This window comes from Lingula anatina, chromosome 1, assembly GCF_051362555.1.
Source record: "Lingula anatina isolate TDL-2025a chromosome 1, LinAna3.0, whole genome shotgun sequence".
Lineage (NCBI taxonomy): Eukaryota > Metazoa > Brachiopoda > Lingulata > Lingulida > Lingulidae > Lingula > Lingula anatina.
The window spans coordinates 5,366,493-5,381,091 of NC_141767.1; the positions used below are offsets into that span (position 1 = coordinate 5,366,493).

The 14,599-nt window shown below is 38.1% G+C and overlaps 1 protein-coding gene across 1 annotated transcript; it reads right to left on the reverse strand.

Moving 5' to 3' along the window:
- Nucleotides 1–198: 198 nt before the first annotated feature.
- LOC106157383 (uncharacterized) lies at nucleotides 199–3,632 on the reverse strand. The gene is made up of 2 exons (XM_013533014.2): nucleotides 3,509–3,632; nucleotides 199–3,097 (listed from the first exon to the last, which is right to left on the reverse strand). Exons 1-2 carry the CDS (start codon nucleotides 3,521–3,523, stop codon nucleotides 1,181–1,183), a joined length of 1,932 nt encoding a protein of 643 aa, XP_013388468.2. The 5' UTR covers nucleotides 3,524–3,632; the 3' UTR covers nucleotides 199–1,180.
- Nucleotides 3,633–14,599: the final 10,967 nt, after the last annotated feature.

The window sequence follows — 14,599 nt, forward strand, 5'->3', positions numbered from 1 at the left end:
TCGTCTCATGTTTACAAATCAATAAATGTTTTGTAATGTTTCCGAAAGAGTTGTCTTTGAAATTCACCCGAAAAGTGCAATCCTTAAAATCTTAATTTCCATCAAATTTAAGTGATATTTTTGACTGTTTAACTATATATGATTTAAAAAAAGGTATTTAAAGCACTGAAACCGCATTTCTTTTTAAACAAGACAAAATTCGAATTCACTTACGTATTATTGTGAAATATGGTTTTGATACAATGTTTTAAAGTCTCCGTCGCCAAAAAGGGGCTCTTTATACTTTACAAGAAATGCGCATATCTACATCCATAAAAAGCAATCTTTACATTTAATCATTGTTTCCTTTTAATACATCCGGAGAAGTCTTCGGTCGCTGTATCTCGGCAATGACTTATAGTTTCTTGAATATATACCTTTTTCCACAGAAACAAACTGCACTAATTATAACACAACCCTTGGAGAGCTGAACAAGTCACTTTCATTTACACTTTATCTGTGGCGCTGACGAAAATCCGCCACTTAGCTTGTGTCACTCCTGTGTCCACTAATTACACAGTATGTTATAACACGAAAGTTTGAGAGCTCTCCTGTGAGCTTTGAATGAATAAAACTTGGACATAATAACGTAAATTTGTCCATGAATAAAATGATCGTCCTCACTTGAGCAGAACAAGTCGCCTTAAATTATACTATAATAGTGACTCTAACATTGACAAGTGCAATAAAACTTTGGTTACATTTTTATGGACAGACATTATGTGATTGAACATATAGCCATCATCTGCATCTGGCAACGTCGTCGCCGTGACCTTGTAGTTTCCAGGAATTTTTACTCTTATACACCATAAAGGAATGGTTCATCGGACTTATATGCAGCTCCAGTTCGAAAACCAGGCTGTTCTTGTTGAAAACAATGGCTAATTTTTTTTCAATTTTCTTTTTCAATTTTTCACAGATTGGCATTTTACATGTATATGTCTATCTATAGTTGGCAATTTTGTCGCCATGTTAATTATAACGCACCACCTTTCACGTTTTGTCTGTAGAAAAGTAAAGTCTACTAGCCTACATGTAATTACAACATCACCCTGGGAGAGCTGTCCTTTGAGTTGAACAAGTCACCTTCATTTACACTTTGTCTGTGACGCTAACGAAAATCTCTCAAATGAACACTTAATTAACGCTTGAAAACTGAAGAAGTGCTGTACACGGTTGAAGACGTATCAGACATAGGAAAGTCGTTTTTGAGAACGCGTCGTCTCTGAGAACAACTGCATATGAACCCCACGATCACTGCCAGTAGAGCCAGTCCACAGACGCAGACCAACACAATAACTACAACCGTATCCTTGTCAGCGGCCAGTTGCCTTGGCTGGTCCCCAGGGGGCGGCTGGCTAGTTGGGGTATTTGTAGAGCTGGGGACCGGCGGGTCCGTGCAATTGGCGATTTCGTCTGACGAGCATCCGGAGACTGTAAAAGACTCGATGGCACTTGACTCTTCCCAACTTTCACCCTTGTTCGCTGACCGGTCACACCTCGCTCTGTTGTACGTCACGTCTCGAAATGTTAAATGCAGCCACAGCATTCTACAGTCACACGACAAGGGGTTGAACGAGATGTCGAGGATCTTTAGCCGCTTCAGCCGTCCAAATACACAGTGATGAACAGTTTCCAGGAAGTTCCCATGCAAGTCTAAGTTTTCAAGGTATTCCTCCAGACCTTGGAACGCCTCCGGTGGAAGTGAGGCCAGTTTGGAGGTGATGTTCGTTTGACTGAGATCTAGGCGTGTCAACTCGAGACCGTCGAATGCCCTCTTTGGAATAACTCCGAGAGCGTTGCCACCAAAGTAGAACTCTCGCAAATTTGTGAGGTTTTTCAAGTACGGAAGTTCCAACAGGCGGTTGTGCTCTAAGTGAAGAACTTCAAGACTTTCTTCAAGACCAGAAAACGCGCTGTTGTTTACACGCCGAATATTATTGCGAGCAAGGAAAAGTTCTTTAAGTTTGCTGAGTGACTGAAACGCATTTGCTCCCAAGATCTGAAAGGCGTTTCCCGACAATAGAAGTCGCTGTAAGTTAGTCAAGGAGTGTATAGCAGGTAAGACCGAGTCTTCAGTCAGGTTATTGTTCATAAGGTTTAGAGTCACTAATGACATGGCGAGTCCGTTGAATGTATCAGATGCCAGTGTGTGAAATCTGTTATTGGAAAGGTCGAGCGTAGTAAGACTGTGGAGATTATCGAATGTTCCTCTCTCTATTCTCTCGAGATTGTTTCCAGATCCATAAATGTTCCTCAACCCCGTTAGTCTCTGAAAAAGAGCAACGTTAAGTTCGCTTATGCGATTCCGATTAAAATCAAATATTTCTAGTTGTCTTAGTCTCTCGTATGTGTCAAGGGGGGTTTCGGTGAGCAAATTGTCGGACAAAGATAGTGATGTTAAGTTTTCGATGCCCTCAAAGGCACGCGTTGGGAGGTCGGCTATGCGGTTTTCTCCGAGCGACAAGAGTCCCAAATTTGGAAACTTCGAAAATTGCGCCTCAGCGATGGCACTGATGTCATTAGATTGTAGATCCAAGTGCTTTAACTCGTTCAGTCCTTCAAGGTCCGTCAGACCTAAATTTACTATTTTATTGTATCGCAGTTCCAGTCTCTGTAATTTGGTTAAAACTTTCAGGCCGTTCACTGGGATGCGCGGAAGTTGGTTGTAATTTAAATGCAGTTGTTGTAGAGTGCTGCTAATAGCGCTGAATGCGTTAGATGCGATGGTTGAGATTTGGTTCTGGTCCAGCCACAGTATTCGCACTCCATACAGCCCATCAAAAGCATAATTTGCAATGGAGGTCAGCTCATTTCTACGGAGATCTAGAATGTGAACACTGCGGTTAGCCTGGTAGGTAAACAGTGGAGTATCCGCCAATCCCTTCCCTACGCATTTCACAGAGGTGATCTCCTGCAAGTTTTCTATCCTAGTTGCACAATTGCAAGCGCTGGGTAGAATACTTGGGCATCCGCCGTGCGCCCCAGCTACGATCAGGTTTAAAGTTACAACCAGTAGAAAAAGACGCACTGACACACTGGCCCGTTCCACAAACACCTAAAATAAAAAAACAAATGCTGCATGGTTCAGTTGCTAACTAGAAGCTACTAGTACATAATACTAGTAGGCCTACTAGTACAATAATTCATCGATGACAAAAAATCTTTTCTCCCAGACTCAGTTACAAAAAAATTTAACTGGTTTTCTTGAACTTATATAGGGTCTAGGTATCAAACTTTGACGTGCATCTGGCAGTTAATGTATTAGTTAACATAGTTACTTACAACACAGATGCCACTCACAGAATGACGCCATGTTGTTAATTGAAGTGTACGTGACCTAGCAGAACTAGGGATATTTCTATAAACATACTAGTAATATCCTGCGATAATTAATGAGAGATTCTTGATCATAGCTATTTGGTTTTTTGTTACTTAAAATGTTTCATCTTGATGTATTTTAACTTACCTTCATCGCCATCATCTAGATTGAAGTATGCAATTGTGCAAGAGCTATAAGCTTAAGTATTGTTATTTGAGGGGTCCCAAAGAAATACGTAAACTAACAAGGAAGTTTGGTTTTTTCCATTGACTCCCCAGCGCATGGTTTCTTTTGTATTTTTCTCTGCGTAACAGGTATAAAATCAATATGCGATCCTTAACAGTATAATAAGCGGCTTTCTCCGCACGAATGGCAAGGTACAGATGAAATGCCGCAACAAAAGCACACAAAAGAATTATTTTCACGACAAAACTGGTTATGCAAAGGTGCTGTATGGACCAATCGCAAGCGCAAGGATACTCTAGACGTTAGAAAGGCACTGAAGATTTTAGTCCCCACCCAAACCACACTCCTAAACACGGGGCAACAGCAACCATCCCCTTCTTAAAAAAAAAAAAAAAGAGCGAGAGAGAGAGAGAAAGAAAGAAAGAAAGAAAGAAAAACGGAAAGAAGAAATTGTCGGTTTCAGTCCACGTCCATTCCTGAAGAAGAAAAAGGATCTTCCATGTACTTGAAACGTAAAATGCTCTCCATCTTGATATTCCGCGAGCGGCATGCCAAACAAAAGGCCCGTTTTAATTTATGACAGCTGCTAATAAAAATATTATACCCATGAAAATTATATCAAAAGGTCATTAAGGTTTGTTTACATCAAAAGAGAGAGCGATTGTTTAACCCTACACCTGGAAATCACCATTGCATGCAGCGTAATCCTTCGCCCCTGACAGTAAGATTTTAAAAAAGTAAAATAAAAATAATAAAGAAGAGCCGTGATCAAAAGATTGCTGACGGGCTTTGGTGTCTGTGCTAGAATCAACCATACCATTATGCTTGTTTTTTCTTTTTTGTTTTTATTTATTTATGTTAGGTTTTTTAACGTAAATTGAGTTGGATCTATTCCGCATTATTATATAGCGCCATACACAAATGAATTATCTAAGGTGTCTGATGCGTTAGATAAGACACGCCTAATCCACTTGTTGTGATCAAACACAATCTTACATTTAACGTTAATCACTATTAGCTTAATGTGCAGGGTAATTTTAATCGCTTTCAAACTCAAATATAATAATTTCTAAAAAATCAAAGAATGCTTCTCTTCACACAAATATTCATATTAAAAGAAGTTCAGATTAATAATTGTCTAGTGGGTTTATCAGTTTGCGTACATTTCGCGGAATTTCTGTATAATTGATATGTATATATGTTTTTATTCGATTTTGGGTTTAATCAAAGCATCATCACCCAAATTCCTGGAGGCTTTTACTGCGAAGAGAGTGATATGTCCTATAAATTGTGCAAAGTACTACCAGCCTAACGCTTTGATCTGGTAAACTCTTGCTGAAGACACTGTCCCCGTCCTTCTCACGAAATAAGTGCTTTCAGACATTAGCGGTGAAAAGCTATGATTATTGCGGTTGGAGCAGGTGTTTGGCAAAAACGGTAAATCAATTGAAAAGCAAAGATTCAGTTTAAAGAGATTACCAAGATGTAACGAGGGTTAGTCATAGGGAAATGTCCTCAATTTGACTGAAAAGGTACATTTGTAAACACCTATTGTGCAGAATACGAAGTTGTCGCATTAACTGGGTTTGGATTAGTTCCATTAGCATTGCTTACGCTTTAAGGTGTACTGTACGGTATTTAATATCAGGCGTTCTCTCTTATAAGTTGAGACGTGTCTAAGTATGGTGTGCTTTCTGTAGTTTGAGCTTTTTAAAACACACATAATCATCAGGATTTTCTCAGCAGATAGAGTATAAGTAACTACCGTAGGATTAACGCGTCATTATTTTCAACATTTCGATGACTGATATGTGTGATTTTCGCATTACACACACCGCCCGCCGCCCAGATATACTGTTGTCTCTTAAAGGGTCCTCCGCCTTAATCTTCCATCAGTATGGGCTTCAGCGCATATTGTTAATAATTAAGGTTCAATAGCCATACCCTATGTTTAATTGAGGTACCACTGATCTCAATGTGTTTGGGTATATACCGAGTGGCAGAACCATTGTATCAAGTGTGAGTGTGTGTGTGTGTGTGTGTGTGTGTGTGTGGTTGGGGGAAGGGTAGGGGAGTAGAGGGGGTAGAGGGGTAGTAAGGAAATTTTACCGTTAAGTCAGCTTGGAAAAAGTTGTGCCACTTTGCAGTGCTGAGCACATGAAACTTGCAACTGTAGGCCAACATTATGGGGCTTTTCTCCTCTTAAAAACTGTAAAATGGGATTGAGTTTTTTTATTCCTTGGACCCAGCTTTGTGATCAGAGTGGACTGGAAAAATGACAGGTGAGACAACGATAAGACAAGATGGACAGGTTTGACAGGTTACACAATGCTGACAAGATATGATCTATATCGATCAATTTGGAAATCTTTAGTCACTGATCAATACATCTGTGGTCAGCACACACCATTACATTACCGGTGAATTCTATTTTGTCTCTTTTTATTCTTTTTGTTCTTTGTGTCATAAAGGAGATAATTGCTGATTAAGCAGTATTTCAGCTCACGTTACTGTTCCGTATTTGGTTGGTTAAACCCAAAGCCAATTCATCATATACGCTTCGTTTGCCGTATTTGCCAAACACTAATGTTTTCATAGTGTGCCGTAAATTATTAAGAAAATCAATTAAAACAAACAACCCGTGTTATTTGTGTTGTGCACGACGACTAGTATAATTGTCATGAAACCAAACAAACAAAATGTGGGCTGTCCACCTCGTGATTTTTCCTTAGGGATGCTTTTAATGATGCCCTGTCTGCAGATTTTAGACTGTCGTTCAAATTGAGATGCCTAGATAGTTAAAACTGACAATAACAACCTAATTATCTTCCGCCCTTAGATTTCACCAGTTTGCTACCAAGCTAATTTTGCAAAAAAAAAAAAAAAAAAAAGGAAGTTACTCTAGTTTAAAGCAAAGGGTGCAATTTTTCCTAAAGATAAAACAGGTATTGTTTTTTTTTTCATTACCGCTATATTACTTAGATGCATCAAAACATTTCATTCCAATATGCATTTTTCTTAAAGCACCGATATTCGAGACTACGTACGGCAGCTTATGTTGGCAAAAGTTGGCAATAAAAATACTGTCAAGACGGCAAGCGGAATGAACTGGACACATTGTTTTGAATGAGCAAATAAGACCGAATTGACATTGATCATAGGTCAAAATTATTGAAAAATGCAATAAAAATCTTCTTTATTTCACCGCCTTTGCCATTAATACGATATACGATATTTTTTAATTTTCTAGGCACCTTCACTCTCGGTGTTATGCCGTCACCATATAAGATATTTTTCACCAAATATTTTCCAACATTTTTGACATAACTTATTGATATAAATACACGAGTATTTTTCTAGCGTTACTTATACGTGTAGCCTACCATGGCGGTGACGTACGTAGTATTTCCTGTTTCATAGTGGATATGTAACCAGGGGCGGATCCATCATTATTTGAAGGGGGGTCCTCGGATGTGAACCCCCCCCCTTGCCGTGGGGAAATTGAAGGGGGGATCAGCCTGACCCCCTTCTACATCCGCCACTTTGTAACCCATAAAAGTATTAATACAGAGTGAACACCCTCCCTGGGTTACCACTGGATAACAGTCAATGACCCTCTCTTACATGTGACAAATGCATGTGACAAAAAGAAAGTCTGCAATATTGTGTATGAATTTGAAATGGTCTATGAATTTGATGACTATCAAATATTGCCAATGTCACAGCTTTGAAAGGGGTGAGAGTGAGCAAAAATGTGTTAGCTAAGTGGTCGTAAGGCCTGTGTAACAGGGATTTTTAAATCTTAAAAGAAAAGAAAATGAAATCCAGCTAGCCGCATTGGTAAAAATGTCGATTTTTCCCATGAGGACATCAGTTGCCAGGGTTTTCTATAAAATGTCAACTTCACTTTGAATCATACCAATCCGATGGTGCTGATAGAATTAGGCCTTCACACCAAACAAGTTGAAATCGTCTTGCTTCCCCTGATGCAAACCATTTGATAATCTTGAAATGTCACTGATCAGATCACTTCTAACAAAGTTTATTTTGTTATTTCCGCAGCCGATGGTTCACTTTAATCAAATTCTACTCCCTGAGTGGGAGACAGGCAAAGGAATTGATAAGATTACCTAATAGAATTTCAGGATGAAGAGAATCTCCATCCCGTCTGTGCCATTTTTTGTCTTTCTTTCTTTTTTTAAAATTCATTTTGTCATCTACACGTTTCTTTATCAACGGTAATACACTTGTGTCGCTGCATAAGGATAAGATGACATTCTTAAATAGTTTGTCTTGTGAGATTTCCTAAAATGATAGCTATACGTCAAGTCCCATCAATCAGTCCCCTTTAATTTTTTACTTCATTGGTAATTGGTCCCCCGTGCACAGGAAAGGGTCTGAGAGAGGCAATCTTAAAGAAAAGAGCTGTAATGAAAATGTCTTGAGAAAATCACAAAGTCTTAACTTGATTTCTGTGGGCAAAGCAGTTATTCTAATAATTGTTTTCCGACAATAGGCTGTTATTTAATGCAAATGAGGTTAAATTAAATAGCTATCCTCGCAAGGTACATTGTACGAGTGTCATTTTACAATGCTTGAATTAGGTTGAGGGAAACCCCAATTTTAACGCAAAATTGCTGTTAAAACGGACCAGCCTTGATCTTCCGAGTGTGCATTATGCCCAAAAAGACTGTGCTGTATCAAAAATGACGTTAAATTTCCTAATGTTTTGATAACGCATTCCGACATCCGATTTGCTTACGAGGTCCGCATGGCTTTTAAACACGGGAATTCTACTAAGTTACGATTTACTTTAAAAAGGATGTGTCTGGCAATCTCGCTCCGGTCTATAATAAAACTATGATTCAGGTTGGATTTCAATCGATAATCTGTTATCATTTTCAGACCATTTTGAGTCTTTAAGTAACGGCAGTGTGCCTGTTCTGTCACAAAACAATCAAACGCGAAATGTACACCAGGGAATTGGATTTTAAGTTAATAGAACTGCACAACATCATGGCATCCTGGAGACTCTAGCAAATTCACATACATCAACACATACTGATAATCATATCTTATTACAGTGACACTAAAGCTGGACTTCTTTTTTTTACTAAGGGGACACCACTGCTCACTCCAGTTTCATTAAGTTCCCAATTAATACAAAGTCTTGAGCAGTCGATGGAGACAAAATTATGAAGGCTCTTTCTTCCCACGTGCTGATCTTGATGTAGACATTGCGTGTTTGAACCGTTATTAGCTCCAGTCTTGTATTGCGAGTCATTATAGAACACCTGTCCATGACAATAACTATATCATCTTTAAATTGAGAGAAATATGATGGATAGGTGACAAAATCTGTTGGTGGGCGCAGACAGCACTCAATGATCATGATGAGAAAGATACACTACGGTATATTTTACCCAAACACTCACGCACGTATAATAGCGCATTTAGACACTAAAAAGAGGGCGTTTTCCATACTTTGCCTCTAAAAGGCATTGCCGAATTTACACAACCAATTATTCAAAACACTGTGCCCAAAAATATTGCTTTGATCTCTGATCTCTGTTCGAATTTCGGTGGCAGTCTGTACCGTTAAGCATCAACCAGAGGAAGTTGCCTACCTAACGAGGGACCACGTTAGTTAAAGGTCCCATTCAGAACAGGGGACTAACTAATCCGAGGGTCAAATATGGTCGACCCACTTGAATACTACCCCACGGAATATATATTCAGTGTCTATTTAGCGGATTTTACGGCAAGCTTTGTATTGGGTCGCCATATTTGACCCTCGGACTAGTTAGCCCCTATTCTGAATGGGGCCATAGTCATAATTTTAGTCCACTTTGATTTCTTTTGCCCGAAGGGCAAGTAGCGGAAAACGTTTTTTGACTTGATATTTCTACGCTTTAAGTGTGGTATATACATATTTCTTACAAACTTTTGACCAAACAGGATAGAATTATTTTGTAAAATTAGTGCTATAACTATCATACATTGGAGGATCTCTTTAGTGTAGCGTAGTGGTGACTCCCCCTTTTCAAAATGAACTGGAGGAATAGTCCCCCATCCCTTCCAAAAATTAGACACGTACTGAGATCCAAATTAGTTACTCCAATTACAATTTTTGTAACGGAGACGAGGGTCGGAAATCGGGGGGACTCCTGGATCCGTCATTGTCATGCATTGTATACATCGCTTGTGGAAGAATTGACACTCATTAAACTATTTGCTTGTTTTGGTTAAAATAGTAACAGTATATATATGTAGAGTTACAAGTGTATTTGATAGCCCATGTAGCGTTGCTCCAATCGATTCCCGATGGCAAACTAACAAGAAAGAGAGATGATATAACCAAAAAGTGGCATGTTTGTAGTTTGAATTATTAAGAATTTTGATGATAGTGGTTTTGAGACATCTTTTGTGATGTATTTGGCTACATCGCCTGTGTCTTCGACGGTAACGCTCCCCTATAAACGCTTAAGGCAGATTGCATGGATAATTAGTTCGGGTATTTTATTTCGGAGAGTAAAACAGCCTAAAATTAACGGCGTTATTGATAATTAATGAGCATTGCGAGGACAACGAGGAGATAGTGCTAATAGTTGCCGTTGTGTTGATATGATGCCAAAACACATCCAGCTACGAAAGTGCTGGAAAGACGATATCCAAGAGTATTCTTTGCCTGTTTTTTAATTTGCTAAATAGATAAGTTTTTCATGGGTCCATGGTTTTGCATGTAAGATTGTTTTTTTCAAATGACATTCAAAACTAACTACTGTACAAAAAGTCCGATCTTATCTTCACTTTTAGTTGCAATACGTCTAAAATCGGCCACCAAGCAATTACCCTAATGCATTGGCTTATCATTTAACGAAAAACGCGCGTCGTTTGTTTTTGTAAAGTTTTCTGCCAGCTCGATTGCGGGTGTGTGTTGGTATTGCGTTACTATGGATTATCGTTCTATTCAATATGTTAACACTGATTTCAAATATGACAGAGATAAACCGCTTCCTGTCACAGCTATATGAATTTGTAGTTATCAGTCGATCTTTCTGGCACTGAGCAGCTTGAACGGTCTGCCGCAATCCAAATGTGGCGCAACGAACAAACTTATGTCTGTCCGGTAGTATGGACAGTGGAAGTGACGGTACCAGATGATGATGGTGGTGGGACAACGAACTACCCAGGCGTGATGATAAAATTGGCACACAACGCTGGACACCGGTCAACTTCATGATTTCGTGAGAAAATTCAATAGCAATAACAATTAAGAAGATATCCGTAGTAGCTGAAAACATTAGGACTGTCAGTGGTGTGTCAGATAAAAGCTGACAAATCGATTCAAATGCTTGAATTCACATGTACATGCCATTACTCCGGGAAATATCGTATTTCGTGATTGTTTACAATATGAAATCGTGTTATTATTTTCTTTCTCCTCTTGTTATTCCCTTTTTATACCAACTAAATGCAACTTTCATTTCATGCTTAATAAGAGCCATTGTCAGGTAATAAAAAGGCAACTATTCTACTGTATGGTAATACTTGTATGCTCACATTCTGAGCAATGCTCTTTTCTGTTTACCCTGAGACTTAAAAACCAAGTGTGGAAATGGAACTGAATGTTCTTGGAAGAAATTATTAAAAAGTTGACATAAGCTATAAAAAAAGCCCTACTGAGACCCAGCTGGCGACGAACCGTTTGATCCTCACTTCCAATGGCCTCTGGTGATATGCGTCAACAGCATCATTAAAGACCTTTCGCTCCACTCTTCTCAGAACACGCCGTCTCACACAATCTTTGTTGTCTCTGATTACCTAAAAGGTGGAAAATTGACACTTTCAACTAATTTTCGGGTGAATTATATCATGACGAATTTCTTTGCAAATTCCAAGAGCGTTTTGAGCGTCCCTTTTGACCACCTCCGCTCATCGTGTGTTTTTAACAGAAAACAGAAAATAGATTTTTAAGTGGTATTTCTCAAACGCCAAACCATCACTCAACACAGTACCACAGCTGTTTTGAACGGCTTGAGGATATACAGACCATTGCACAAGTTGAAACTGAGAATGTATTTTTTTGTTTTGCGTTCTGTCTGCTTTTGTCTGGTCCAGATTGCGTTCTAAGCTGTCATGTTTTTACCCCGCCGTCCTTCAAGAAACCACCTGTCCCCCAAGGGCTGTTACATTAGTTCTAGGAATTACTGTCTGTACAGGGTACTTTTTGCCACAATTGTATTCAAACTTATTATCTTTTAGTCACGAACCCATGTTCTTGAAAAAAATAGGTAAGAATCGACCTCCAATTTCATTTACTGTGGATCGGGTTAAGTCAATTTAGAAAATAAGGTTTCAAAATGTCGAAATTTGTTGTTTTCATTCTAAGCGTAAACAAGACATTTAAAAAACACATTATATTATCGGTCATTGTACGGATAAGGGAATCCGAATGCTATTAGTTTAAGCCAAATAATTTTTCTCATATTTCGAGAGGGTGCACGTAGAAATAGGTTTACAGAAAGAGACATGAAATTGTGGAATGTGTACGTTTTTTTTAAATTTTATATTCTTTTTCAATACAAATTATAGAAATATAGGAAAATCTAAATTCTTTTCGTTGTGCCAAATGTTTTTCTCGTTTTTCGAGAGGAAGGACGTGTTGTGGTTAAGAGAGAGAGAAAGGAAATGCGAAATGTGGTTTGTGTAGGCTTTTTCGATTTTAATTTTCTTTTTTCATATGATATAAAAAACAATTCCATCACTAGTTCAGTATAGTTAAGAAATACATTAAGTTATGTGAAAACACGTTAATGATCATACCACAAAAAAGGTAAACATTAAAGTCAAATCAGTGACGCATATACTTCTTCTAATATTTGTAACTGTTTTATCTTTTTAATTACAGTTTTCTTTCTCTATTGGAGGGTTCTATAGTATACAGCAGCGAAATAATTGGGAAGGTCTGAATTATTAAAATTTAAAATATGCCAAGCTTTGACTTGGCAGTTACACAATTGTCAGGTTTCAGAGTGCGAAGATTGTTTGATGGTTAGCATTACAAAACCGTATCTTGCTCACAGCCATCATCATTTGCTAAACCAAATCTTTTCTTTTAAATGCTGGCACATACATATACTTTATTAATCTGCAGTTTTATTTATTTCATATGAATGGCCCCCATCGTTTATCCAACTTCCTAGGCTGGTATAATCATTCACAATGCCAACTTCATTTTGCTCTATGATTACCGGCGTTGATGTTCGCTTGACAGCTAAGGCTGTATTTGACCTCATTAACATTGATAATGAGGAGCATATGCTGTTGGTATATCTATTGCCGTCAATGTTTTGCAAATCTAAGGTGTTTCTTGCCATGCGGCTGTATCTTCCGCGATTTTTAGGTACGGTTTCATTTTCAATTATTCCCAGTTGTATATGTAGCTTGTTTCAAAGCCCGACCAAGGGCCAATAAGCAACTGTGAGGAATGCATCCTTGCTTGATACCACATTGCTTCTTACAATTTTCTCCTCTCTTGACTCCATGACGTTTTGTAATTACATTCTCTTGCCAGCGACTTTGTTGCAAAATACCACTTTGGGTATTTTAAACCATTTCAAGTATCAAAGAATGATTGAAATGATATCCATGTATACCTTGGAGTTAGGCATATTGCAAAGCGTACACGCCAGTTTTTGTTCTTTTGCTACGTAGAATCAGCCGGGCGACCGACATTAAAGCCCTAGAACCCTTGGCGTTAAACCAAATAACGCAACAAAATGATTAAGGACCATTACACCAATATTGGCACTTAACATGTTGTCTAAACTTTTTAAAGTGTATCGAACGACTTGAAGAAATTCCAAATAAATGTTCTATAGAATTAAAGCAGATTAACTGACTCACACTTCACTAGAGTCAAAGCCATGTTAATAGCGTTTATCCATGAAAAACTCTGGTTCAAGTCTGTGTGTTTCCATTGTAAACCAAACCACAATTTGCAAACCGGTCATATAGTGTATCACCGAAGAAGAAAAATATCTACGTAATTGATTGGAACAACTTCAAAGTTGTTTGTTAAAAAATAATTATATATCAATTAATATACACGGTATGAAATTGAAAAGGGGTGTTACCTTGTAGAAACCCTGAAAACGATGGGACTTTACCCAGTTTTCTGCGTCTGTTTAAATTTATAAAAAGCAACTGAAGTCATGACTGCAGGTTCGAACACATCATCATTATCACTTGGAAAAAAAACAGTTTATGACTTTAAGTAAAAACAAATTTGATTTTTTCCTTGTCAGAATTGACGAAATGTAATCGATTAACAAATTGCAACAGAATGTAGGTCAAACAAGAACATCGGTTCCAAGTAGGTGTACTGAGCGTGTTTCCCAACACTTTTAAATATCGTGTATATGGTGAAAGAAAATGAAATTGCATGTATTTAGAAAGGTGTATTTAATTCTGTTGCTTTTCTTTGAGCTGTTAAAAAATATGCCTCAACCCGTCGATATCGTGCAATATGGATCTGGTAATCGTGTCTACCAACATGCCAAAAAGCAGTCAGCTATAATTTGCACTAATTGGAACTTTTGCCAATGCAACGTCGAGCGAGTGATTTTATTATCTTTTTTTCAGCACTCGCTTGGCAAGTGTCTGTGGATCTGAAGCCCGTTGGTTTTTATGCCATTTATATGCATAATGTGACGATAACTTGGAACAGCATATTTGTAACTCAGGAAAGAAGAAACCATACCCTCAAAGGATATGTATAATTGCATTGTTATATTGTTTTAATTGCTTGTTTTGCGAGCTAAGTTTGGCCGAGATTTCTGGTGCTACTAAGCTACGCTAGACTTGTATTGCAGTCCTGTATCCTGAATAAAATACCATTGGATGTAGTTATGTGTAAATGTCAGAATATCTTTAGGATTAACTTTGTTCATCATACACACAGAGAAATAGGCATAGAAAAGACAAAGAGTAAGATGTAGCATTTCGTGTTGACATTTCTTCACTTCTTTATCCTAAAGTTACATAATG